This window comes from Rana temporaria, chromosome 12 (genome assembly GCF_905171775.1).
Source record: "Rana temporaria chromosome 12, aRanTem1.1, whole genome shotgun sequence".
In the NCBI taxonomy this organism is placed as follows: domain Eukaryota; kingdom Metazoa; phylum Chordata; class Amphibia; order Anura; family Ranidae; genus Rana; species Rana temporaria.
Window position 1 is genome coordinate 104,693,564 of NC_053500.1, and position 25,832 is coordinate 104,719,395.

The following is a 25,832-nucleotide window of genomic DNA, read 5'->3' on the forward strand; positions in this document are numbered from 1 at the left end:
TATCTCTGGACGCACAGGCTGACACACAGGATAGCCAAATTTACCAAAATCAAGAATGAGAGCAACATAACTCTCTCATTCCCCCACTAAATTTAACATAGCGTCCTTTCTGAAGGTGAAGGGGCGCTACACAACTTTCTTGTATAACTTTCCTTTAGATTTACCAAAACCATATAATACAGGTCAAACCTAAACACTTTCAATTTGTATGCAATCAGGCAGGCCCTTGCACTACATGGTTGAAGGCAAAGCTAAAGGAAATTGAATAAGAAAATTGTATAGTGTATGGCCATCTTAAACCAGCTCCAGAACACAAATAAAAAAATATACAAATGCCACCCCTGCCTATAAATGTCATAGTAGTTTACAATCAGAATAGATTTATAGAGCAGTCAAAGAACGGATATGCAACCCAAATGCACACACAGTCAATTCATATCCATAGACTATTTTATTAATATAATTTAATACATTACATCTGGTTTCACATAGTCGGTGAGTGCCACCGAGTGTGGGATTGGTGCATAGGACCGCCCCCACATACAGATAATGTGCAAAATGTCACAGAAGAGGAAAACCATTCTGCAAATTAAACTCATATGAACCACCCTCTACCAAGCACTGAACTAGGAGTAGCAGCATGCTGCCAGAGCAAATTTTTGGGATTTATAGTTCAGCAGTCAAGAGATTTATCTAACCCCCGATCAAAAATCAACATAAAAACAAAACATGGGAAATAAAAAGCTTTTTAGAAATGCAGGAGTTTGGATATGCGTTTTTATGGAATGATTTAGTAGGCTTGTGGTCAATTACATTGAAATTCATGAAGGGGGTGAAGCATCCTATGACAAGGCTTCAGATATGTCTGATGGGTACGGTGAAGATGATATTCAAAAGATGATGTTTAAACTCTCTGGATTTCAAACAGCTTCACATCAGTGTCATACCAGACTGGAGGGTCCATGTTCCTGCAAATGAAACAAAAAATGTTTTACTTTGGTGAGCATCTTACATAAATAATGCAAATAATATTTCAAAGGCCTCTTTCACATGGTTTTGTTATAGTAATGAGAATTTTAAAGCGGATGTGCCACTAAAAAAATATATTAAAAGCCAGCAGCTACAAATACTGCAGCTGCTGACTTTTAATATAAGGACACTTACTTGTCCTGGAGTCCAGCGCCGTCCGCAGCAGATGACGAGCGATCACTCGTCACCCTGCTGCTCCCCCCTCCATCCACGGTGAGGGAACCAGGAAGTGAAGCGCTCCGGCTTCACTGCCCGGTTCCCTACGGCGCATGCGCGAGTCGCGCTGCGCCTGCCGATTGGCTCCCGCTGTGTGCTGGGAGCCGAGTGTTCCCAGCATACAACGGGGGACGGACGGGAAGCAAGGAAAAAACCCGTCTTTTGCCTGTATTGTGTGGCCGGAAGTGGGTGCAGATACCTGTCTGTAGACAGGTATCTGCACCCCCCTCCCCCCTGAAAGGTGTCAAATGTGACACCGGAGGGGGGGAGGGTGCCGATCAGCGCGACTTCACTTTAGAGTGGAGATCCGCTTTAACATCGGTGGCTGCATTGCACAGCATAATGCATACCACTGTGCCTTGTGATTCAGTTTGAATGGCACCTGAACGCATCGTTACAGTAGCGGGCAACGTACCAGCACTCCAGCGCACTATAATGCACATGCCACGCGGTGCGTGGTGTTAAAGGGGTTGTAAAGGTAACATTTTTTTCCTAAAAAGCTTCTTTTACCTTAGTGCAGTCCTCCTTCACTTACCTCATCTTTCGATTTTGATTTTAAATGTCCTCATTTCTTGTGAGAAATCCTCACTTCCTGTTCTTCTGTCTGTAACTACACACAGTAATGCAAGGCTTTCTTCCTGGTGTGGAGTGTCGTGCTCGCCCCTCCCTTGGACTACAGGAGAATCAGGACGCTCTCTACGTTTCAGATAGAGAAAGGAGCTGTGTGTTAGTGGACGTCCTGACTCTCCTGTAGTCCAGGGGAGTGATCGAGCACGACACTCCACACCAGGGAGAAAGCCGAACAGGAAGTGAGGATTTCTCAGAATAAATAAGGACATTTAAAAGCAAAATCGAAGGATGAGGTAAGTGAAGGAGGACTGCACTAAGGTAACAAAAGCTATTTAGAAAACAAAAAATTGTACCTTTACAACCCCTTTAAGAGGTGCAAATCCAATATTTAGCACATTCCTTTATAACTATGAACTATGGGCCAGATTCACGTAGAATCGCGGCGGCGTAACGTATCCTAGATACGTTACACCGCCGCAATTTTTCATCGCAAGTGCCTGATTCACCAAGCACTTGCGATGAAAACCTACGCCGGCGCAAGGCGGGCCAATTCAAATGGGCGTGTGCCATTTAAATTAGGTGCACTCCCGCGCCGGACCTACCGCGCATGCTCCGTTTTCGAACTCCCGCCGTGCTTTACGCAAAGTGATGTAATTTTTTTGAACGGCGACGCGCGTAGCGTAATTCCGTATTCCCGGATGGCTTACGCAAACGACGTTATTTTTTCAATTTCGACGCGGGAACGACGGCCATACTTTACACAGCAATACGATTGCTGTGTAAAGTTAAGGCACCAAAAAAAACGACTAACTTTGCGACGGGAAACTAGACTAGCGGCGACGTAGCGAACGCGAAAAACCGTCGGGGATCGCCGTAACTCCTAATTTGCATACCCGACGCTGGTTTACGACACAAACTCCCCCCAGCGGCGGCCGCGGTATTGCATCTTAAGATCCGACAGTGTAAAACAATTACACCTGTCGGATCTTATGGCTATCTATGCGTAACTGATTCTATGAATCAGTCGCATAGATAGAAACAGAGATACGACGGCGCATCAGGAGATACGCCGTCGTATCTCATTTGTGAATCTGGCCCTATGCCCTTTAACTAAAAATATGTGCTGCAGCACCGAATTATAAAGTGTATCTAAACTTACAAAGATCAGCAACAGATAACACTATGACCACCCATCTAATATTGAGTAGGTTCCCCTTTTACTGCCAAAAGAGGCCTGATTGTCGAAGCAAGGACCCCACTAAACCTCTGAAAGTAGGCTGTGGAATCTGTCACCAAAGATTCAATTTTTGTTCCTCTTGTTTAATAAAAAGGACAAGTCCACCACAGTCAAATCATACTGCTTGTCTACGAGTAATATAGCCATATTAACACCAAAAAAAAAAAAAAAAAAAAAAAAAATAATAATAATAATAATAATAATAATAAAGTAGTAGTGAGTAGTTTTAGTTGCGATTACACTTAATGTTCAAGTCTCACATTTCCCTTCCTTCTCCAGCAAGCTGCAGTCTAATTATCATACTCACCTAAGGTAGATGACCCCCCACATATATGTGCGGAACCACATCGCTGTGCCAGCATTGGCCTGGTATTTGCGGATCAGAATGGGATGAGGCACAGGCAGTAATCCCACCAAGGTCCCATGCTGCAGAAACTTTAGAATTTCTGATTCATCAGTCAATCCCCTGCAGGTTACAAAACACTTCAATTACTTGACTTTTTAGGTGGGAAATGACTTACGCATGCAGCTTACAAGAATATACACCATAAATAAGATACTTTTAACTGAATGCAAAACATTTTTAGGTTGCAAACACTAAGGGAAGAGCAATTTCTATTTTGCAGAGAAATACAAGCATCTAACAGAGTATGTACATACTGTATGCCAGTGCTCTGCATACCTGTGAGGGTTTTTGAAAGACAAACATGCACATGACAACAACTTTGCCTTATATCTGTAGACCACAACGGGTCTGTATTGCAGTGTTTAGCGGAGGAGGTGGTCTGCGTGCGTTTTGTGTACAGCGGGTAGGCGTGTGCTGCTTTATTCCTTTAAAGTTTTAGGAAGGGGAAGTGTTGAAAACTGATTGGCCCCGGGTGCCAGATCATATACCAGGTACACCACTGTCATTGAATTGCCATATAGATATCAGGTCCACAAAAAGTGAACCTCCGCTTTTCGGAACCATCGCCCCCCCTCTGGTGTCACATTTGGCACATTTCAGGGGGCGGGGGTGCAGATACCTGTGTAATACAGGTATTTGCACCCACTTCCGTGCATAGACTCCTGCGGCAGTCATGCCCCTCCCCCCAGCCGCCTTCGGGAAAAAACACAATCGTCCCAGGAGACAGCGGGGACCAGTAAAGACGCCCAGCGCAACTCATGCATGCACAGTAGGGAACCGGGACGTGAAGCCGAAACGCTTCACTTCCCGATTCCCTCACCGAGAATGGCGGCGGGGGCAGCCGAGTGCCAAGCGATTGCTCGGCTTCGGCTGACATTGCGGGCATCCTGGAAAGGTACCGTATTCGTCGGTGTAGAAGACGACCGGGCGTATAAGACGACCCCTTAATTTTACAGTTTAAGATTTTTTCCCTGTACTCAACGTACAAGACGACCCTCCTTCCGAGGCTTCCGATGCTTCATATTTCTTCCTTCTGGAGCCATATTCTTCTTTGTTGCTTGGATTGGCAGAGGTTGTTACTCCAATCCGAGCAGGCGCTGTATTCATTTGAATACATCGGTCACCGGGATTGGCCAAGAGGTATATACTGTATGTAGCTAAAGCTACATACAGTATTACCGCACATCCAGCAGGCATCCAAGCAGCTGACCCGGCGTATAAGACAGCCCCTGCTTTTTGGCCAGTGTTTTTTTTAATTGTAAAAGGTAGTCTTATACGCCAGCAAATACAGTAAGTGTCCATTTATTAAAAGTCAGCAGCTGCAGTATTTGAAGCTGCTGGCTTTTAATAGCGGACCCCCGCTTTAAATCATTTCCAAAGTCTTTATTACAAACAAAAGGTCAAACACGTTATTAGGTTATTTTATATGGTGGTTAAATGTTTATTGATTTACGATGGAAAACCTTGCAATTGCCCAGTAGATGGTGCCAAGTATCAGGCATTTCATAGGATATGTACCGCCATCTAGTGGCCAAATGTGGTAGCCCACCAGCTATAGTAAATAAAGAACTTCCTACTGCACATATACCAGGCATGTCCAAAGTCCAGCCCGGGGGCCAATTGCGGCCCCTGTTCCAGTTTAATATGGCCCCCTGGTAATTTGGATATATACTGCATTTATCGGCGCTGACTCTGAGAAAACAGGGAGGGGGGGGGGGGGGACGACGACGACGAGTGCTTCCCTCCTAAAGTGAAGGTGCGTGTTATACGTCGATAAATATGGTATATCCAAATAACACCCCCAAGCTCATCTGTTCACCACACACAGCCACAAAGGCAAGAGAATTCTTGTTGGGCCGTGTATTAGTTGCTCGGGCGAACACACTTAGACCAAATTTTAATGGTTCAAAGAATATCAGCAAAATTGTCAGCCCTCACGCATGTTCACTTCATCAAATCTAGCCCTCTTTGAAAAAAGTTTGGACACCCCTGACATATACTGTAGTCTGGGATATGGCACTCCGACAGAGAAAAGTCAGTTCATATATTGGCACTAGTGACATTAAATGGTAAGTTCACTAAAGACTTCCAGACCACCCAACACGAAGTTCAATGGGTGACTGAAAGAGTTTTAAAGCACTCATCACCTGCCTAAATACTTCCAGGCTCCAAAAACACAAGATAGAATGGCTGCTGTTTGCATCATCCTTTAGGCTGCATTAAAACTTGCTGAACGGGTTTGGTTTATAGTGGCAGGTTCCTGTCACTTGAGGACCTTCAAGGACCGAGTACCTCTTTCATGTTTTAGGGTCCACTCTCTTGGACCTGTATAGCACCCTGCAGGAACACCTTAGCTCTGTTGTGTCCAGAATTCAACTATACAGGGTCCTGCACCCGAAGGTCGCATTACAGGCAAAAACTTGCAGGATTATTCGTCTTCTTTGCAAGGCTCGGGTACCATTTATCTAAGCATATAGGCCTGTGTCAAATGGATCCGATCGGTCAATACCTTGATTCAGGGACTAAAGACCTGGCGCTCAGAGAGCTCAACAAATGTGCCCAGCCACCTTGAAAGACACTGGTAAAAAAACTGAAGTACTTCCTGTATGGGAGGGGTTATATAGGGGATCACTTCCTGTCTAAGACTTTGTTTACCAGTGTCCATTCACCTAGGGATGGTGTATAACCCAGTAGGTAATGAATATTAGCCCAACTCTGTGTCCTGCAATGTATGATAAGAGAAATCAGATTTTTTGGGGGCTAGAAAATTACTTGGAACCCCAAACATTATATATTTTTGCACAGTTTAAACCGCAAATTTTCAGGAAAAAAAAACAAAACAAAAAAAAACATCTGGGCGGATCGGAGGGCCTAATAGAGTAGCCGTGACCTGTCATCCACCTGCTCCGCTCATTGTGGCCCGCGACTGGTTATCAAGTTGCTTAAGTGACCCTCATGCTTCAAAAGGTTGGGCACCCCTGTCCTAAGGGAATGAAGTAGTTAACGTAAAAGCTTGTCCATTTGCACAAATCAGCTGTAGGGTTTTGCGCATGTTGGTAGAGGCTGGTGGTTCGTTTTGGTACTGTGGTAATGGTTTCGAGCTGTACCAATGGCATCAGTTGGAGACACTTCCAAGATCATTCAGAATTAATTGACAGGCAAATGTGATTGACAGTTGACCCATTTCTGACCTGAATTTGACCTGCTTCAATCAAGCAGGTTTTGCAGTTTAAGTTTACCTTTTCCAGACAGGTGAAGCTCTTTATCAGGTTTATCAGAAATATTCATAAAAAAAATAAAAACATTTTTTTTTTTTTTTTTAGCAAAATAAACAAACACACAACATTGTCCTGAACGTCAAAGAAAATACAAAAATACTGCACTTTCCCTTCAAGAACGGCTTAGAGCTTATAACCACCATCACCATGATTTCGTTCCCAGCCCAATTCTTACTTGTCAATGCAGATCTTCTCCACTTGTGGAACCAAGACCTGTAGAAGCCGCATGATTGTCTGAAGAGGTAGTTTCACCTTCCAGGACAAGACCTGTTGGTATTTACAAAACAGAAATGCTGAGCTTCACGTATATGGTACTAAACATTGAATACCAAAAATGCAAGAAAAGTATATGTATAAGAGACACCATTTTTTTTCCCCCTTTATGAATTTTCTCTACAGTATTCCGACTCATTTGTCAAATTTTGACGATCAAAGTAAATGTTCTACTTTTACCACATTAAAAGGTCATGTCCACCTTATGCATAAAAACAATCTGCAGTCATATTGGCAGCAAAAAAAAAAACACATTTAAAGTGGATGTAAACCCACTCATCTTTTCTAAACTACTCCCATGGTGCTGATCTATAAGGATTTAGATGCCTCCTGCATGTATCCTTACCTGTCAAATGTCTCACCTCTGTCTGTTATAAGAACTAAAAACTGCAGATTCTGTGGGTGGATCTGTTGTCTGGAGCTCGGTGGGTGGAGTCGTGATGTCAGTAGACTCCCCACCCACAGTATTCCTTACAGTAAATTCTGCTATGATCACTAACATCCAGTCAAAATCCAGAAAGGAGGATTGCTCAGAGCTGGATCAACTCATTGTGGCAAGACTGGGCACAGATAGGAAATATTTTAATCTACATTGTGACAGCAAAAAACAAACAAACAAAAAAAAAAAAACAATTTGGGTTTACATCCACTTTAAAATGTATTTATTTGTAAATGAGACTGCAAAGCATTGCAACTGTGATCAGTGGCTCATAGGTGCAATGCTGGTCTCCTGCCTATATTTCAAGAGACTGAACAATTCATTAAAATTTGAAGATTCTGTTCAAGAGATTATTTTACCATCACAGTGATGGGCCAAATAGGAAGGATTACGAGGCAGGAAGGATCCGACCAGTGCTAGGAACCATGGAAGCTAGTCTCTGGTTGGATTACACATTGACGTGGCTCATTGGTGGAAATCTAATATAGAATGCAGAGAACAGGAGGAGGTTTGTGCATTTTTGGGTGGCGGTTTATATTTCTAGGGCCACAGGTTGGTCTTGAATGCAAAAGCAGGATAGACCTTCCAGTGGCAGAAAGCTTTTACAAAACTGCAGAATGCAGAATCAGCGGAAGCCCTGGAGTTCCCCTTACACCAGGTGTCCCCAGCGGAGTCCCCCCTTACACCAGGAGTCCCCCCTTACACCAGGCACTCCCAGAGGAGCCGCCCCCCTTACACCAGGCACTCCCAGCGGAGCCCCCCCCCCCTTACACCAGGCACTCCCAGCGGAGCCCCCCCCCCTTACACCAGGCACTCCCAGCGGAGCCCCTTACACCAGGCACTCCCAGCTGAGCCCCCCCCTTAAACCAGGCACTCCCAGCTGAGCCCCCCCCTTAAACCAGGCACTCCCAGCTGAGCCCCCCCCCTTAAACCAGGCACTCCCAGCTGAGCCCCCCCCTTAAACCAGGCACTCCCAGCTGAGCCCCCCCCTTAAACCAGGCACTCCCAGCGGAGCCCCCCCCTTAAACCAGGCACTCCCAGCGGAGCCCCCCCCTTAAACCAGGCACTCCCAGCGGAGCCCCCCCCTTACACCAGGCACTCCCAGCGGAGCCCCCCCCCTTACACCAGGCACTCCCAGCGGAGCCCCCCCCCCCTTACACCAGGCACTCCCAGCGGAGCCCCCCCCCCCTTACACCAGGCACTCCCAGCGGAGCCCCCCCCCTTACACCAGGCACTCCCAGCGGAGCCCCCCCCCCTTACACCAGGCACTCCCAGCGGAGCCCCCCCCCTTACACCAGGCACTCCCAGCGGAGCCCCCCCCTTACACCAGGCACTCCCAGCGGAGCCCCCCCCTTACACCAGGCACTCCCAGCGGAGCCCCCCCCTTACACCAGGCACTCCCAGCGGAGACCCCCCCTTACACCAGGCACTCCCAGCGGAGACCCCCCCTTACACCAGGCACTCCCAGCGGAGCCCCCCCCTCACACCAGGCACTCCCAGCGGCGCCCCCCCCTTACACCAGGCACTCCCAGCGGAGCCCCCCCCTTACACCAGGCACTCCCAGCGGAGCCCCCCCCCTTACACCAGGCAATCCCAGCGGAGCCCCACCTTACACCAGGCAATCCCAGCGGAGCACCCCCTTACACCAGGCAATCCCAGCAGAGCCCAGTACTAATTTGGCTGGGTAATACTTGAACAAGGAACAGACTTAAAGCAAGCAGGGATTGAAGATGGAACTGGGTTAGCATCTTTCAGAATTAGATGTTGTGTAAAGTTGGGATAGATTATTGGGTATATTGTCCATCTTCCAGAAGATTTGGTATTAAATGTTTTTTTATAATGTATGTGCAATTTAAAGTGTCTGCTTAAAATAAACAAAATAACATGCATTAATCTCTCTCAACTTCCATTAGGTAGTGGACAACACAGCCTCTGATACACCGAAATCCTTATCTTTGCACTAGCCCTACTTCAACCTAAATCTAAGAAAAGCCCAACACACCATTTCTTAAACAACCTTTGTGTAAGACAGCCTGCATTCAGGATTTTACCTTTGTACGCATGCAGAGATTTACGCAACTACTGGCGTATACCTGCATACAGGCTTACATGTTTATGGAGCGACTGTACACAGGACCTGCTGGGAAATAAGCTAAAACTTTAGGCAAGGCCACAAGAGGCCAGGTGCACATGCCCTGAAAAGGTAGATCTTTGGCAGTTACTAAAAACACAGTGTGACGGGAGTCCCTTTTGGGCAAAGGGTGACTGAGAAAATATATCTTGGACTACTTTAAAATGGGACAGTAATATTCATTAACAAGATCTCTCAAGAAACATGGAGATGTTATCCCCTTTGTACTGTGAGGACTATGCCCAGAAGTATAAGCCTTATTTGGGCTTTCCAGGAAGTTCAATGTAACAGACCGACCTTCTATTGCTTAACGATGCCAATGTCATCAACTCCAACCACCTGTCTGTTATAATGTAAACGAGTCTAGGATAACTTCTAAGGGTCTTTCATTGTTGCTTGTGCCAATTGACCCTGTAATTGTGTGAAGGAGTTCTGTGTTGATATGTATGATGCGTCTTGTAGTCTAGGAGACAGCAGAACTAGGACCTGAAAGGTCATGCCTACGAGTCACCCAAGCTGTCTAAGGTATTAGTTAATGAGCTCATGTAATTAGGTTCCTGGTCACGGGTATATTGCTGGAGTGGTATGAGCAGGTTGTAGGAACCTCCTCTTTTTCTGTATATAAGAGTCTGTATTCCTCAAAGATTGCGATTCCTGCTTGAACCTCAACACGGAGCTTCGTCTCGCCTTTGGGGGAGAATTATTCGTATGGGGACTTATTCGGCTGGTTGGAGTGTCTGGTAGCTGCCTTGTGTTCGGGAATGGAATATCCTAAAACGACGTTAGCCCCTTTCATACACGGGGTGTTACACACAGAAAATAAACTTTTGAGCAACATACCAACTACTAGGAGGTGGACAGACTTTCCTACGTGTTAAACCACTGCTGCCAAAAAAATTACCAACCCCCCCGGGAATCTAACATGCATATTCCAATTTTTAGAAAACCCAAAACATCCACACCCCCCTACATTGCCTTTTGGGACCAGCAACTCTAAATACTAAAGAAATTCCAGCAGAAGAACAACAGGTGGGAAGCACTGATGAAGTCTAACATTAAAGGTTAGCTCCCTGTGTCAATGCTAGTGATGTTACTTTCTGCAATGCATAGTCTTTGCCCACCTATATATTGTTTATTTTAATTAGGACTCACCCACTCTGTAGATGGATTCCACTGAGATGAGGCGCTTGATAGCTGCCTTCTCGGCAGGTTTTGTGCACCATCCTGCAAAATAAATGTAGCCGTAGTAAGGACAAATGCCCTTCAAAAGAAACATGGAATGACAGAAATACGAAGGCTGCCATTGCTGAACTCCTCCATTAAATGCACATTTTCTGACCAATTCTAGCATTTGGCACAGTAGTTCTATGTCACAACATATATGCACATTAGGACTCTGACCTCACTTGCTGTATAACTTTGGCAGTTTAGTAACCCAGAGGATTGGCAAGTCAGACAGGTAGTTGGCATTCTCAGAAATAAAAGCATTGGAGAGGAAGAGGAAGAGAGGAAGAGAGGAAAAGAGGAAGAGAGGAAGAGAGGAAGAGAGGAAGAGAGGAAGAGAGGAAAAGAGGAAAAGGAAGAGAGGAAGAGAGGAAGAGAGGGGGGGAGGAAGAGAGGGGGGGAGGGAGAGAGAAAGAGAAAAAGAGAGGCATACATGGATCGAAATTTGCCCGGTTCAGCAGTGACTGGCTGAATTTCAATCCATACATGTTCACGCATGGGAGCGATTCCCCAATTCACCTTGAATGCGTGGATGGGGAAAATCTGGTCTTTTTTTCATTCAACAAAATTACTATAATGGCAGCTTATCAAAGGCAGCAGTGCTTTAGATAGCACACTGCAGATATACACTATGGGGCTTAGGCGGAACAGGCGTGCCTAGGCACACTCTTATACCAGGAAGTACAATGCTATTTTTCTGGAGGAATAAAAAAAAAAAAAGAAGAGTGTTGATTTTTCAGTGTACTTAGAACACCGTAAAGTCCCTCTCTGCCAAGGAAATGGACATTGTGTGCAGATCCAAAAACGTATAGCGTGTGCTTACAAGGCTCACACAGTCTCCCTCTATTTCTGCACACCAACATTTTCTCAAAATAAGAGACAGTGGCTGTTCACTATGTGAAATTAAGATTAGTATATAAGAGGGGAGAGGGAGAAAATTAATTATGCATAAAATGACTTTTCTGTAATTTGACACAACATCCACACACCCCAGTCTGAGACTCTGTGTCACTCAGGGGACGGGATGGTCCACTCTCTCCAGGTGATGGAACTTCAGGGTCAACAACTCGTAGTGTGCCATCCTCTGATACCTGGGCCTTCTCGGTCAGCTTTTCTATACCTAGTGAGTAAAGAAGATAAACTATTTGGCGGGTTCGGGGAAGGGAACACAAAAATGTATAAAATATAAGCGTGTGTGTGTGATTATATATATATATATATATATATATATATATATATATATATATATATATATATATATATATATATATATATATATATATATATATAATTTATTTATATTTTACACACACACACACACACACACACACACACACACACACACACACACATTACTGATGGCACGTTTGAAAAATGAAATCAAGCATAAACGATTTCCAATACATCCCCTATATTAAAGCTTCCGATATGTAGGATACAAGTAAAATTTTATTGGAAAGACTATGCAGAAAATATTGCAACAAACCCAGTGCCCCCTCCTGTGCAATGTTGGCCAACCCACTAGAAATCAGTTTCTGCATGGGTTTTTTTACAGCACATTTGGGAGTTTAATTTACATGCAGCTCTTGTCACAGGAAATCACTTAACTGAAACCAACCTAGAGTTTCACAGACAGATTTAAAGGAAGATGTGCCAATCTGAAATATATTTCTCCGAACTTTATCAGTTATGAGCAGACCCGATTAGCAGGCTTATGCTGGCCATACACAGCTTGGATTTCAGCCAACTCTTTTAAATCAGCTTAAATTCAGGCATAGATATGTAGATTCAGTAAGAGTTAGGCCGGCTTATCAGTAGATAAGCCGACCTAACTCAGAATCTACGCCGACTTATGTTTAAGCGTATGCTCAAACAGAGATACGCTTAAACATATCTAAGATACGACGGCTTGCGCCATCCTATCTTAGATTGCAATATTTTGGATGGCCGCTAGGTGGCGCTTCCATTGAGGTCGACGTAGAATATGTAAATGAGTTGATACGCCGATTCACGAACGTACGCCCGGCCGCTGCAGTAGATTTACGCCGTTTCCGTGAGGCATTATCAGGCCTAAAGTTATTCCATCTATTAGGTGGAATAGCAATGTTAAAGTATGGCCGCCGTTCCCGCCGCGAGATTCAAAATGTTTACGTCGTTTGCGTAAGTCGTCAGCGAATATCGATATACGTCGTTTACGTCCACGTCGAAATCAATAGGCCCGTGCGGCGTACTTAGCCGCAATGCACACTGGGAAATATAGGCGCCCGGCGCATGCGCAGTATCAAAAAAACGTCAAAAACGTAAGGTCAAGCCTTATTACCATTAAACACGCCCCCCTTCCACACATTTGAATTCGGCACCCTTACGCCCGCCCTAGGCTACGCCGCCGTATATTAGCAGGCAAGTACATTGAGAATCATGCACTTGCCTAGCTAACTTACGGCAGCATAGCCTAAACACGCCAAGCTACGCCGCCGTAAGTTTATTCCTTTCTACCTGAATCTACCCAAGAGTGTCCCTGTAGGCACCAAACAGATTGACAAACTGATATAAAAATCGAAGAAGCTGGGTGGTAAACTCCGATTCTCTGCAGTAATTTTTCAGACATGTCGACAGCCATGGGAGCAGCAGCTAGCAGGGAAAAATCCTCCATCCATGTGGTTTATAATTGATAGGCGAAAATCTATGCATTTGGGCTGAACAAGTGAAATCTTAATGTGTATGGCAGGCCTCTGTGTGCCAGAAATTGTCCAAGAACGCTTCAATAAGTACCCTCCATAAGTCATCATCCTGGATCTACTTCTTTGCAAACACATCACGATGTTACATAGTAGGCAAGAATGAAAAAAGACAAGTCCATCAAGCTCAACCTATGTGTGTGATTATATGTCAGTATTACATTGTATATCCCTGTATGTTGTGGTCGTCAGGTGCTTAGCTAATCGTTTTTTTTTTTAATTAATCGATGCTCCCTGCTGAAACCACCACCTGTGGAAGGGAATTCCACATCCTTGTCGCACTTACAGTAAAGAACCCTCTATGCAGTTTAAGGTTAAACCTCTTTTCTTCTAGTTTAGTGAATGGCCACGTGTCTCATTAAACTCCCTTCCCCGAAAAAGTTTTCCCTATTGTGGGGTCACCAGTACGGTATTTGTAAATTGAAATCCTATCCCATCTCAAGCGTCTCTTCTCCAGAGAGAATAAGATCAGTGCTCACAACCTTTCCTCATAACTAATATCCTCCAGTCCCTTTATTAGCTTTGTTGCCCTTCTTTGTACTCGCTCCATTTCCAGTACATCCTTCCTGAGGACTGGTGCCCAGAACTGGACAGCAAACTCCAGTTTATCCCGGGAGTTGATCCCCTTTTTAATGCATGCCAATATTCTGTTTGCTTTGTTAGCAGCAGCTTGGCATTGCATGGCATTGCTTAACCCATCATCTACTAGGACCCCCAGGTCCTTTTCCATCCTAGATTCTCCCAGAGGTTCTGCCTTTAGTGTAAAGATTGCATTCGTATTTTTGCCACCCAAATGCATTATTTTACATTTTTCTACATTAAACCTCATTTGCCATGTAGTTGCCCACCCCATTCATTTGTTCAGATCTTCTTACAAGGTTTCCACATCCTGTAAGTAAAGACTTAAAGGAAGGGGATTTCCTTTCCCCTTTGTAAAAGGTCTTCCTTAAGACTGACCTGTATTGGTACATTACTTGTTTTTAGCACAGCTGAAGAAGGAGAGTGCGCACTGATGCAGTTTGGACAGCTCAGAATGGCGGCTACTGAACCCAGTGGGAGCAGGAAAAGGGCATGGTACAAACATGCATTGTAAACAGCACAGAGAACATGCTAGGGGGTTCAGCCTTTCCTGAAGGGGGATTAGAAGCAAGCATTTTTTTGTGGGAACGCCCCCCCATGCAACTGCAATGGAAGGATGAGCACCATCTAACACAGGAGGAGCATTACTATTCACAGGACATTGAACTGCATAATTGGATATTTGAAAAATCTTGCTAAAGGTGAGCTTATGCATTAAATAAAATGTATTAATTTCTGACCGGAGATTACATTTACTGTAGATATTAAGGGGTGTATTTATTAAATTTCTCTTAAATTGCATAGCAATGTGCCCAGTGAAAATGATGTGGCTTTTCCTCAGTGTTCCCTCTCATGTTGGTTGTGTATGTGGCGCTCCGTGCATGTAGACTTGGGGTAAAGAGCAGGAGCACAATAGATCCCAGTGGCACAGACACAACGGGCATCAAGCAGCGTAGCCAGGGGACAACTGAAAAGCCAAGCTTGGAGGAGAAAATTAAGAAAACACACACACACACACACACACACAAATTTGATTTAGGAAAAGAATGACGTTAATACCACTTTAAAAAAGAAGAACTCCAGTCGTGTATTAAAAGTCAGCAGCTACAAAAAGTGAACCTTCTGACTTAATAAAACACATACTCACCTGTCCCAGGATCCAGCGATGTGCTCACCCCATCGCTTCTCTCCCTCTTCTCTCCCCAGCAAGGTCATGTCAACTGTGGGCACCTGGTAGGTCCCAGATGACTGCAGGGAGGGAGAGCATTTGATGGGCGCTGGTGAGGCCACATTTGATGGGCGCTGGTGAGGCCACATTTGATGGGCGCTGGTGAGGCCACATTTGATGGGCGCTGGTGAGGCCACATTTGATGGGCGCTGGTGAGGCCACATTTGATGGGCGCTGGTGAGGCCACATTTGATGGGCGCTGGTGAGGCCACATTTGATGGGCGCTGGTGAGGCCACATTTGATGGGCGCTGGTGAGGCCACATTTGATGGGCGCTTCATTAAAAAGCTGGGGTTTACATGGCCAAAAGAAAGGGGATGGAGTCAGGGGTGGAACCAAGGGGGGGGTGGCAAAATGAGGTTTCGCCTAGGGCAGGGGTGTCAAACTGGCGGCCCTCCAGCTGTTGCAAAACTACAAGTCCCATGAGGCATTGCAAGGCTAACAGTTACAAGCATGACTCTCACAGGCAGAGGCATGATGGGACTTGTAGTTTCGGAACAGCTGGAGGGCCGCCAGTTTGACCCCCCTGGCCTAGGGTGTCAAAAATCCTTGTACCAGCCCTGCATGTACCTGTTAGATCTAGGCACCCGCTCCGCCCCAAAAAATGACATGCCAAAAGTGGCGGGTGTGGGGAGGTGTAGTTAAATCATATGTTTTAAAATGAAAGCTAAAAGCCGATTTGTTATCATGCACAGCTGCTCAAGCTTCTACCTGCTCCTGTTTTAGTTAAATTCCCCTCATTGTATTTGTTATTCCAAATCGTACTAAATACAGACAACATATACAACACATTATACTTTTCCTTTAATGCTTACCAGGTGTGGCTATGAGACTTGCTTTAAGAGTGCCAGGCTCTGCTGGGACAGCGGGGCGAGAGCCTTCCATTGATGCTCCCTCTTGAGAATTTGTGCGCAATATTGGCTCGGGTGGCTTTTTTTTGCGTTGCAGCGCTCGCTGTATGGATGGAGGATCTGAAGGCAGGTTTGCCAACTGGTGAAATACAGTGCGCTTTCGAATAATGGCATACACTAAACTAGAATTACCTATACATGAAAAAAAGAAAGGGAAATTTGCAGTATTTAAAGAAGATTGTCCTAAAAATTGTATCCTTATGATAAATACTGTATATATAAAAGACAGGAAAAACAAAAGTGTAAAAAGAAAAAAAAAAAAAAAAGAGAGTAAACTGACTCACCATCAAACTGATACTGAATAATATTGTTGAAAACCTCAAGCAGGAAGAAGACGAGATGATGATTCTGTGGAGATGAGAAGAGGAACCAAGGACTGGAGAAAGCTTCAAGGAGATGTAGAAGCTTGTTGGCAGCCACCATGGAGAGAGATTTCAAGTATGGAGATACTGCAAGCACAAAAAAAATATAAAAAAATAAAGTAAAAAAATAATAATAAATAAAAGCCAGTAGACATAAACCTTACATAGCTATAGAGTTGTGCTCAAAGGTTTGCATACCCTGGCAGAAATTGTGAATTTTGGCATGGATATTGAAAAATTACCAATAATGCAAAAAAATATATATTATTTTATTAAAGGATAGTGGTTATATGAAGCCATTTATTTTAACATAGTTGTTTGGCTCCTTTTTAAGTCAGAACGATAACAGAAGTCACCCAAATGGCCCTGATCAAAGGTGTACATACCCTGAAATGCTTGGCCTTGGTACAGACACACAAGGTGACAAGCACAAGTTTAACCACTTCCCGCCCACCATACAGCAGAATGACGGCGGCAAAGTGGTTGTGATATCCTGACCGGACGTCAGACGACGTGATCAGGATATCACAGCCGGGGGCGCACAGATCGGAGGTGCGGTGTGTCAGTTTAACGCACAACAACTCCGAACGTGGTATGAAGCCTTACCGACTAGTATAAAAAAACAGAAATGATAAAAACTAATAAATTTGCAATAAATCACTAAAAGTTCATGAATGAAGGAACCCGTGAAGAAAAACAGGGTTCAAAATATATTCAACTGTATATGTATTCATCAATAAAGTTTTTGTTACCATTCCATTTGACCCTGTTGCTGATTCTCCCTCAAAGACATTATTTGAGACCTCTGTCTCATCCTTCTCTTTTTTATTCAATACATATTCCTGTGATTCTTCAGTGATAATAAGTTGGTGAAATCCAATCCGTGAAGAAGCCCACCACCAATAGAAGAAACCGAGGCTTACCGACTAGCCTGTGACTGCCCGTCTCAGGGGGGTCAGAACAGGCTCAGCAGAAATGCAGATGGTCCTCAATAGCACCTTGTGGGGGCCCTGGTTCAGTTTTTTCTTAAGAACAGAAACAGCTGGCAATTGCTGCAGTGGCAACTGTGAATGGTCGTTTCTGGAGGGCTCCCACAAGGTGTTATTGAGGAAATGAGGTGCATTTCTGCTGAGCCTGTTCTGACCCCCCTGAGAAGGGCGGTCACAGGCTAGTCTGTAAGCCTCCGTTTCTATCGGTGGTGGGCCTTTTCTTACGGATTGGATTTCGCCAACTTATTATCACTGAAGAATCACAGGAATATAATCGAACCCTGTTTTTCTTCACAGGTTCCTTCATTCATGAACTTTTAGTGATTTATTGTACATTTATTAGTTTTTATCATTTGTTTTTTATACTTTTTTCACATTGTTTACATTTGGAATCACTTGGCAACATAAGATTCATCTTTTCAGCGCTACACTTATTGTATCCAATCACTTAAACTTAAAGCTTTTGTTACCCCCCAAAAAATAAAAATAAATAAATAGATCCTGCTTCTTTAAAGCATGTTATATGAAACAGTGTTTGACCTGTGTCATTTGGCCGCCGGTAACACCTAAAAAACCTGTCCGATTCTACCAGTTTCTCTCCCCCCCCCTGTAAACTGACCAGGGTAAACATGGCTGACACTGCGGTCGGTTTGCATGCCTCAGTCATCCGCAGCCTGCTGTCCTTTGTCTCCTCCTTTCCCCTCTCCTACCTGCCTGTCAGCTTGTGAGTGTACCGCCCCCTCCACTACTGCTGCTTAAATTGCTCTAACCTGTATGCACCATCCGTGCTGTCTCCTTATGCAGTGTCCCCCTGTGTATGCGATTTATAAAAAAAAAATGCTATAAATACCTCATGTAAGAGCCGAGATACACGATCCCATAACTGTCCGGTTCTCTCCTCCTCCCCTCTCGAGTGATGTCCACAGGTAGGGTTGCCACCTCATCCCTTTAAAAAGGAACACATCTGAATTACACAGGTTCTGAGGCTAATTTAATGCAGATAAGGCACCAAGTGAGTTTAATTACCACCTTAATCAGCCACAGAACCTGTGTAATTCAGATGTGTTCCTTTTTAAAGGGATGAGGTGGCAACCCTATCCACAGGGGAAGCTCGGCCCCCTCCTGCTGCATCTGACAGAGGAGGTAAGGAGAGACCTGGCCGGTCCTGTAATCGTGGATATAATTTCTTACAGATGGTATTTACAGCATTTTTTTTATAAAATTACACACAGGGGAGACAATGCATAGGGGGACATCAAGCGATGTAGCTGCATGTGGCCCTCTTGCACCACCCTTGGTTTAAGAATGTACTAGGCCCCAATAAAAATTTAAATTAAACCAGAAATCTACTTCAGCTGATAAAATCTACACATTCTTATCCAATTTAGCAGCTCTGCACTTCATTAAAAATGTTTTAAAAAGACCCTGTGGCCAGGTTAGCTGCCGGCGCTGTAGAGTAGTTCATGTTTCAGGTTCACAGTAGAAGTAATTTTATCAGCAGATAAGAACCAACTCCCCCCCACAAAGAAATAGCTGCGATTACATGCATTTAGCTGCTGTGGAACATTCTTGCCATTTATGATTCTCTTTCCCCCTGTTATCCGCAGGTCAAATTGTACATAACCGCAGGTAATCGCAGTGTACTGATGGCAGCGCTAAATTGTTCCTGGACGCAGTCCAAATGTTTTTTTCCGAACTGCACAAAACCCCACCCATGTAACGAAACCATCGCTAAACGCAGTGTGTGAATGGGGCCATAGGAAAGCATTGTGCGAGTTTAGATGTCGTAGACAACTTCATCTATCCGCAGCTAAAAGCTGAATTCTATCCAACCGTGTAAAAGGGGCCTAAAGCTCAATTTAGGGTAATAAAGCTCCACTGCATCTTAATTGCAGGGCTTCCAGACCTACAATGAACTGGATCATGGGAGATACAAAAAAAAAAAAAAAAAAAAGGAAGGAAGAAAGAGGAAGAAGAGGAGCACCGCTATCACACAACAGCTATTAAAGCGGAATTCCACCCAAAAATGGAACTTCCGCTTTTCGTAATTCACCCCCCCCCCCACCCTCCATTGTCACATTTGGCTCCTTTCAGGGGGGAGCAGATACCAGTCGAATCCAGGCATTTGCTCCCACTTCCGGGGTATAGATTGCAGCAGTAGCTGCGGGAAACTACGCCATGTTTCTCCCAAACGCAGGGAGGAAGACTGCTGGACCCTGGAAGGCCGAGTGGTATTGGTTTCATCTCATTCCTAGAAAAAGCAAGCATTAAATCCTTTAAACAGCTTGGGGGTATGCAATATCAATGATTTAGTAACTGCCTAGATGTGTATAGAAAAAGCATTGACTGAAAGGCACCGTTAGTGGCGGTTGTTTAGGATAAACAGGGGAAGAAGAAGAAGAAGAAGAAAAAAAAAAAAAGGGTGGTTTTAAAACCAACTCAGAAAATCATTACTCACAGTTATAGTCATGTCTGACTAAGCACACAGATCTTTCAGTTGATTGTGCAGTAACAAATGCGTTACCAAAGTATTTTTTAAAGCGATTGTAAAGTCTTTTTTCCCCATGAAAAACAACAAACATGTTATACTTACCTGCTCTGTTGCAGTGGATTTGCACAGAGCAGCCCGGATCCTCCTCTTCTCGGGTCCCTCTTCTGTGATCCTGGCCACTCCCTCCTAATCAGTGCCCCCAAAGCAAGCCGCTCTGCTGAAAATGGGTCACAGGAGTGCAAAACGAATTGCACTCCTGTGACCCTTAGGAGAAGCCCAGCCTAAAAAGCTCAGGCTGGACTTCTCCTTTAAGATAAAAAACCTTCTGCATTTACAACCCCTTTAACCTCCATTGCTCATCTGCCAATGCACCAAGGATAGCGCCACCATGTGGGCAAATAACACTATGCAGGAAAGAAAGATCAACCCTCAAAAGCCCAGACAAAAGCAGTCTTTTGCTCCCAGTAACTAAATTTTGTACCATTCACTATGATGGTAAGCAGGCAGTCATACAGAGGCTGCAGACGCTGGTGTCCACTGGTGATGATCTTGTGGAAAACCTGGAGAGGAAGAAAGACAAAAGTAAGAAAAAATAAAATAAAATATGCAACAAAAAGTGGCAATTATAAGCTGGCTGCAATTACAGTCAAAAGCCAACAAGTGACTGGTTCCCCATTATTTGTTCCATGTGTTATTTATGTATATTTAAAAAAAAAAAATATTTAGGTTTCTATCAAGGTTGTCATTTCTGGACTTGATTATGTAAGTGCAAACCCCATTGCCGTCATTGATTCTTGTTTCACTACATAGTGATGTACTGACCACAAACAGAAATGTGCATATTAGGTTACCTGACATCTCATACACATGCTTATTCCAAATCAGTGAAACAAATATAAAGGGGAGGTAGCCCTGGAACTTGTCCCTAAAGTCAGCTCCCATATTTTATCCACATGGCCCGAATAAATATCTAGCCTTTAGTTACCCTACCTCTGCTCGACACTGCTGGCAGGTCCGAGTCATACAAAGGTATAGAGCAGGGATATGCAATTAACGGACCTCCAGCTGTTGCAGAACTACAAGTCCCATGAGGCATAGCAAGACTCTAAAAGCCATAAGCATGACACCCAGATGCAGAGGCATGATGGGATTTGTAGTTTTGCAACAGCTGGAGGTCCGCTAATTGCATTTTCCTGGTATAGAGCTTCCCATGTATCCCTGCCAGTGTGCATAATATGTGTTTGTCCCCTTTAGCCTGTAGATGGCACTGTACATATACTATAGAAGTGTATGGTCTGAAGTAAAGACCTGTTAGGGGGTGACATTTTTATAACTTCCCTCCTTACTCACCTAGTGAGAGACAAGCACTGTGAAAAACAGTTACTTAAAACATTTAAAATAATATAATATAATAGCATGTTTTTACAGCTTGGCCACACAAATATACAATATTCTGTTTCGGATTATTCGCTTTTTGACCAAATTCTTTTAAAAAAAAAAAAAATCTATGATCCGATATGCCAAATGAAACTTCCAGGCTTGTTTATTAGACATGCTGTTGACCACCATGTTTAGCAACTCATAGTTGGCATAGTAGATGCCAATTCCTCATTTTGAATTCAGTAAAATGTTACATAGGCACTTTACATTGAAAAAGACAAAAGCAGTAAAGGGATAAAAACAAAATACTGCAGCACATAGTAATAAAAAGGAAGAAAATTTACATTTATATTAATCGAGTAAAATAATTCTATAGAAGTTTCATCATTTATCCTGCAATGGCAGTTTACACAGAACCACAAATTGTGCAACCAAAGTCATATGCCATTACTGTGTAGGCACTTTTAAATGGAAATGCAGGAGTGTTAGTACTATGGGACATAGGTGTGAGTGTCAAATATATATATATATATATATATATATATATATATATATATATATATATATATATATATATATATATATATATATATATATATCACACACATACACACATATATATATATACACATACACACATATACACACACACACACACATACACAGGTCAATTTGACCCAGGTGGCACTTTGAGAGGGGCGACAAATTGCTGCCCAAGATTTTTTTTTCTAGCAGTTTTGTGTGTCATCCAGAGGAGGACTGGGTCAGGGGACAGGGTGACAACTGCCCCCCAGACCATTCTGCTGTCCTGTAAAAAGGCCGTCCTGCTGCCCTCATAGTTGCAGAGTGTGAGGGTGCTCGCACACAGTCTAACACCGGCTGTTAAACACCCGAGCACACATGAAGAGCTTAGGTGTGTGCTGCCAGGGGCGGGGTACCCACAGCAGAGCAATAAAAGATCCATTTGCCACCAGCTCCGCCAGCAGCCGACGTTCAGGTGCAGCTTTCTATTGGGTGGAACTGAAGGAGGGTGGTGTGACCAGCCTCGCACCTGGCCTGCCTTCTTTTGCTCTGGTGCATGCGTGATGCTAGGCACTGAAGACTGTTGGAGCACTGGGAAAGAGCAACAGAGAGGTAATATAAGTTAGTTCTGTGTGACAAGACACAAAGGGCGTCCATAATTTTTTTTCTAGTAGTGGCTGCTGGATGGCCAAATGTTGCATAACCTGTCATGCTCAAAAATCACTATGCAGCCCTAGCCTGCCTCTATACTACCCTATCCTGCGCCTAGGAAATGAACATAATGGCATGTCATATAATTTTGCATATAGATAAGGTGCTGTTGCATGTAAATCTGACTTCCTGATTGATTACATTTAATTTTAGTTTTAATTATCATGATATAAAAATAAGGAATGTGGGGGACTTTTGGTGGGTGCGATTTTTTTTGGGGGGGGCGGCAGCATTTCATTCTTAGACCCAGGCAGCACAATGTCTTGGGCCAGCCCTGTACACACACACACACACACACACACATATTGCATCACTATTCATACATCATGATTAGGGCAAAACATTTATATTCCCAGGCTATATCCTTTGCAGTTCATATGTGTGAATGGGGAAAATATCTAATTATGGCTCTTGGTCTGATGAATCACCTTTTCTGTGGATGGCCGCATGTGTCTGCCTCACTTATTTGGGGAAGAGATGGCACCAGTTTGGCAGCAAAAGGGGACCTATTCAACATTAGGTGGGTGGTCATAATGTTATACCAGATCGCTGTATGTATGGTGGGCACACCTTGTATTTAGATCTATACACATTCATGATGATTTCAAGGATGTGGAACTCTTCCCTCAAATGGTTGCCACTTGCAATGCATGGTAACTAAATGGTAGACCGATGTCACAACCATTGATTTGTGCCTTTGATCAAGTACAGTAAAACACAATGTAAATATTTGCTTCAAGTGAACACACCAGGAACATTGATTGCAATGTTTGCCAACTTCACATAAAGCCAATGCAAAATTTGAGTCCTTGCACTTGCCACTATGGTGCCATTTGTATGCTGTAGAGTAATAAATGCAGCATTGCTTATCTCACAGTTTGGGTAAACTTTACAGAGCTGAACTTTGAGCCAACACTATACAAAAACTCACCACAATGAGCAGGTCTGCATGTGTTCCAGTAAACACCGGGATATCCAACGGGACTCTGACAGAGTATGGTTTGTTCAAGCGAACACCAAAATTCCTCTCACCACTAAGCAGCAAAAGTATAAACACTCCGATATGCATAAGACCAACACGGGCTGTATGTATGTAATGATATGAATGGATATTTAGTTAGAACAAGGCAATGATATACAGAGAACATAAAAGAATATAGAAACAATGGCACTGTGATACATTTCCATCATCTGCAGGACATATGTATGCTCTCCCTGGTTTGTGTTAGTGTTCTCCAATGTCCAGTTTTCTCCAATGTCCAGTTTTCCCTCTTAAAAAATTGCCCCGGTGAGTGTGTGTTATTTAGACCAGTGGTTCTTATGCACTGCGCCATGGCCCACTCTGCCAGGCTGCAGCCTCCCCTCTCCACGGCCTCCAAGCCAGTTACAAATCCCATAATTTCCCATAGTACTGCCCAGCCTGGCACAGAGCCTTCAGCCCCCCATAGTGCCCCCTAACCTGCAACAGAGTCCCAGAGAGCTCCCCAGCCCCCTCCAGAAACCTCATCACCTACAGAGTTTACCAAGTCTGCTGCAGAGTCTCCTAACCAATTCCATAACCCACATACTCCCACAGAAATACTCTGCCCCATCCAGCATTTTAATACACGTTTTGCATTCCCATACTTTTTTTGTGGGAGTATAAGCCTTAATTTTTTGCTGTTGCGGCAAGGGAGCTTTTGGAAGCGTTTCCCAGGCCCTGGTCTCAAAAAGGTTGAGAACCACTGACTTAGACTATAATGCGAATGGTCTATGTACTACATAAAGTCCTATAGAATTTGTATTAAACTGGATAAAAGATGGCCAAGGAAAAAGCTGGCCATACACTATTAGATTTCTTTCATTCAGCCAGCGGGTTGAATGAAAGAAATCATAGCTCCTGCCAGCCACCAAACCGCACAGATGGACAAATCCCCCCCCACCCCTGCTGGACTTCATATTATGATAGCAAAGTGTGCGGGTAATCAGAATTCCCAGCCGAATGGCTGCAGGCATTGTTCAGCCGATAATTTTCAGCCTCACTCCTTTGATAGAAGTCCATCAAGTAATCTACTTTTGTAGAGCCGACAGGGCCACCTACTGTTAAACTTTTGGCCAATTCCTCTGAATCAGCCAAAATGCCAACAGTGTACAGCCAGCTTTAGAGTAATAAGGAAAAGGGGAGAGGAGATAAGTGAAGACAGAGGTGGGAATCGCAGTCTCACACTGATCCGCTCGTGCATCGTTCAGGTAGTATAGAATTGGAACCAGTATATCCAGGACATCACTGCTCTTCAGAACAAAGAACAGGAACTTCTGTAGGAGTGAGAGACAGCAATGGTGAGAAAAGAAGCAACAAGCCCATAAGACACACCACCCAGATCGTGCAGGAAACTTGTCCACTGACTGCACAGACAGAAGAGAACAGGCAACATCCTGACCTTGTTGAAGTCACATAGTTTCCAGAACAGGACCAGTAATTCTTGGTGGAATTGGATCTTCTTAGTGGAGTTTGGCAGGTATGTCTGAGTAAGGGGGTTCAGGAGTAGCCGGGCCAGGCCCTTCAGGATGAACTGGAAATCCTGAAAAAAAAAAAAAAAAGATAGGTATTCATCAAGTTACCATGTTGACTAGTAAAGTGTGCAAAGCTGAACTGCAAATATTCTGAGAAAGCAAAATTAGTCTTTTAGTCATTCAGACACCATCACAACGGTAACATTGTTCACTAGGCCTGAAACAACTAATCGATTATGAAATTAATCGATTACAATTTTCATAATCGATTAATCGGCCAGTAACATAATAGGGTTAAAAAAAACTAAAATTAGCCCTTTATAGTACAAAAAAGCAAATCGCTACTCTAAATATTACTTTCACTGTCCCACAGTAAAAAAAAAAAATGAACCCCTTACAGTAGCGATTATTTGCTCTTTTTGTACTTATTTTTTTAACCCCATTATGTTACTAAACATCTCAGGCCTGGGTCACACCTCTGTTTTTTAGTGCTTTTTGCAGAATCACACTACAGTTCATTTACATGTTTTCCTATGGGACACGTTCACATCCATGATTTTTTTTCAGCTGCTGCGTATTTGGAAAGGGCGAGGACTTTTAACGCAAAACAGTGCCATTTTATTTTT

General features: G+C 43.8%; 1 protein-coding gene across 1 annotated transcript in view; it reads right to left on the reverse strand.

The window, feature by feature from the left end:
- Positions 1 to 432: 432 nt before the first annotated feature.
- Positions 433 to 25,832, reverse strand: part of HID1 (HID1 domain containing) — an 84,447-nt gene continuing 59,047 nt past the window's right edge. The window contains exons 9-19 of the mRNA XM_040330065.1: positions 25,134 to 25,274; positions 24,918 to 25,008; positions 23,645 to 23,796; positions 20,582 to 20,660; positions 16,543 to 16,707; positions 16,163 to 16,390; positions 11,793 to 11,923; positions 10,732 to 10,803; positions 6,912 to 7,003; positions 3,360 to 3,518; positions 433 to 968 (exon numbers count right to left, since the gene is read on the reverse strand). Of these exons, the coding sequence (XP_040185999.1) occupies positions 905 to 968; positions 3,360 to 3,518; positions 6,912 to 7,003; positions 10,732 to 10,803; positions 11,793 to 11,923; positions 16,163 to 16,390; positions 16,543 to 16,707; positions 20,582 to 20,660; positions 23,645 to 23,796; positions 24,918 to 25,008; positions 25,134 to 25,274 (1,374 nt within the window). The 3' untranslated portion in view covers positions 433 to 904. The remainder of the gene's footprint in view (positions 969 to 3,359; positions 3,519 to 6,911; positions 7,004 to 10,731; positions 10,804 to 11,792; positions 11,924 to 16,162; positions 16,391 to 16,542; positions 16,708 to 20,581; positions 20,661 to 23,644; positions 23,797 to 24,917; positions 25,009 to 25,133; positions 25,275 to 25,832) is intronic.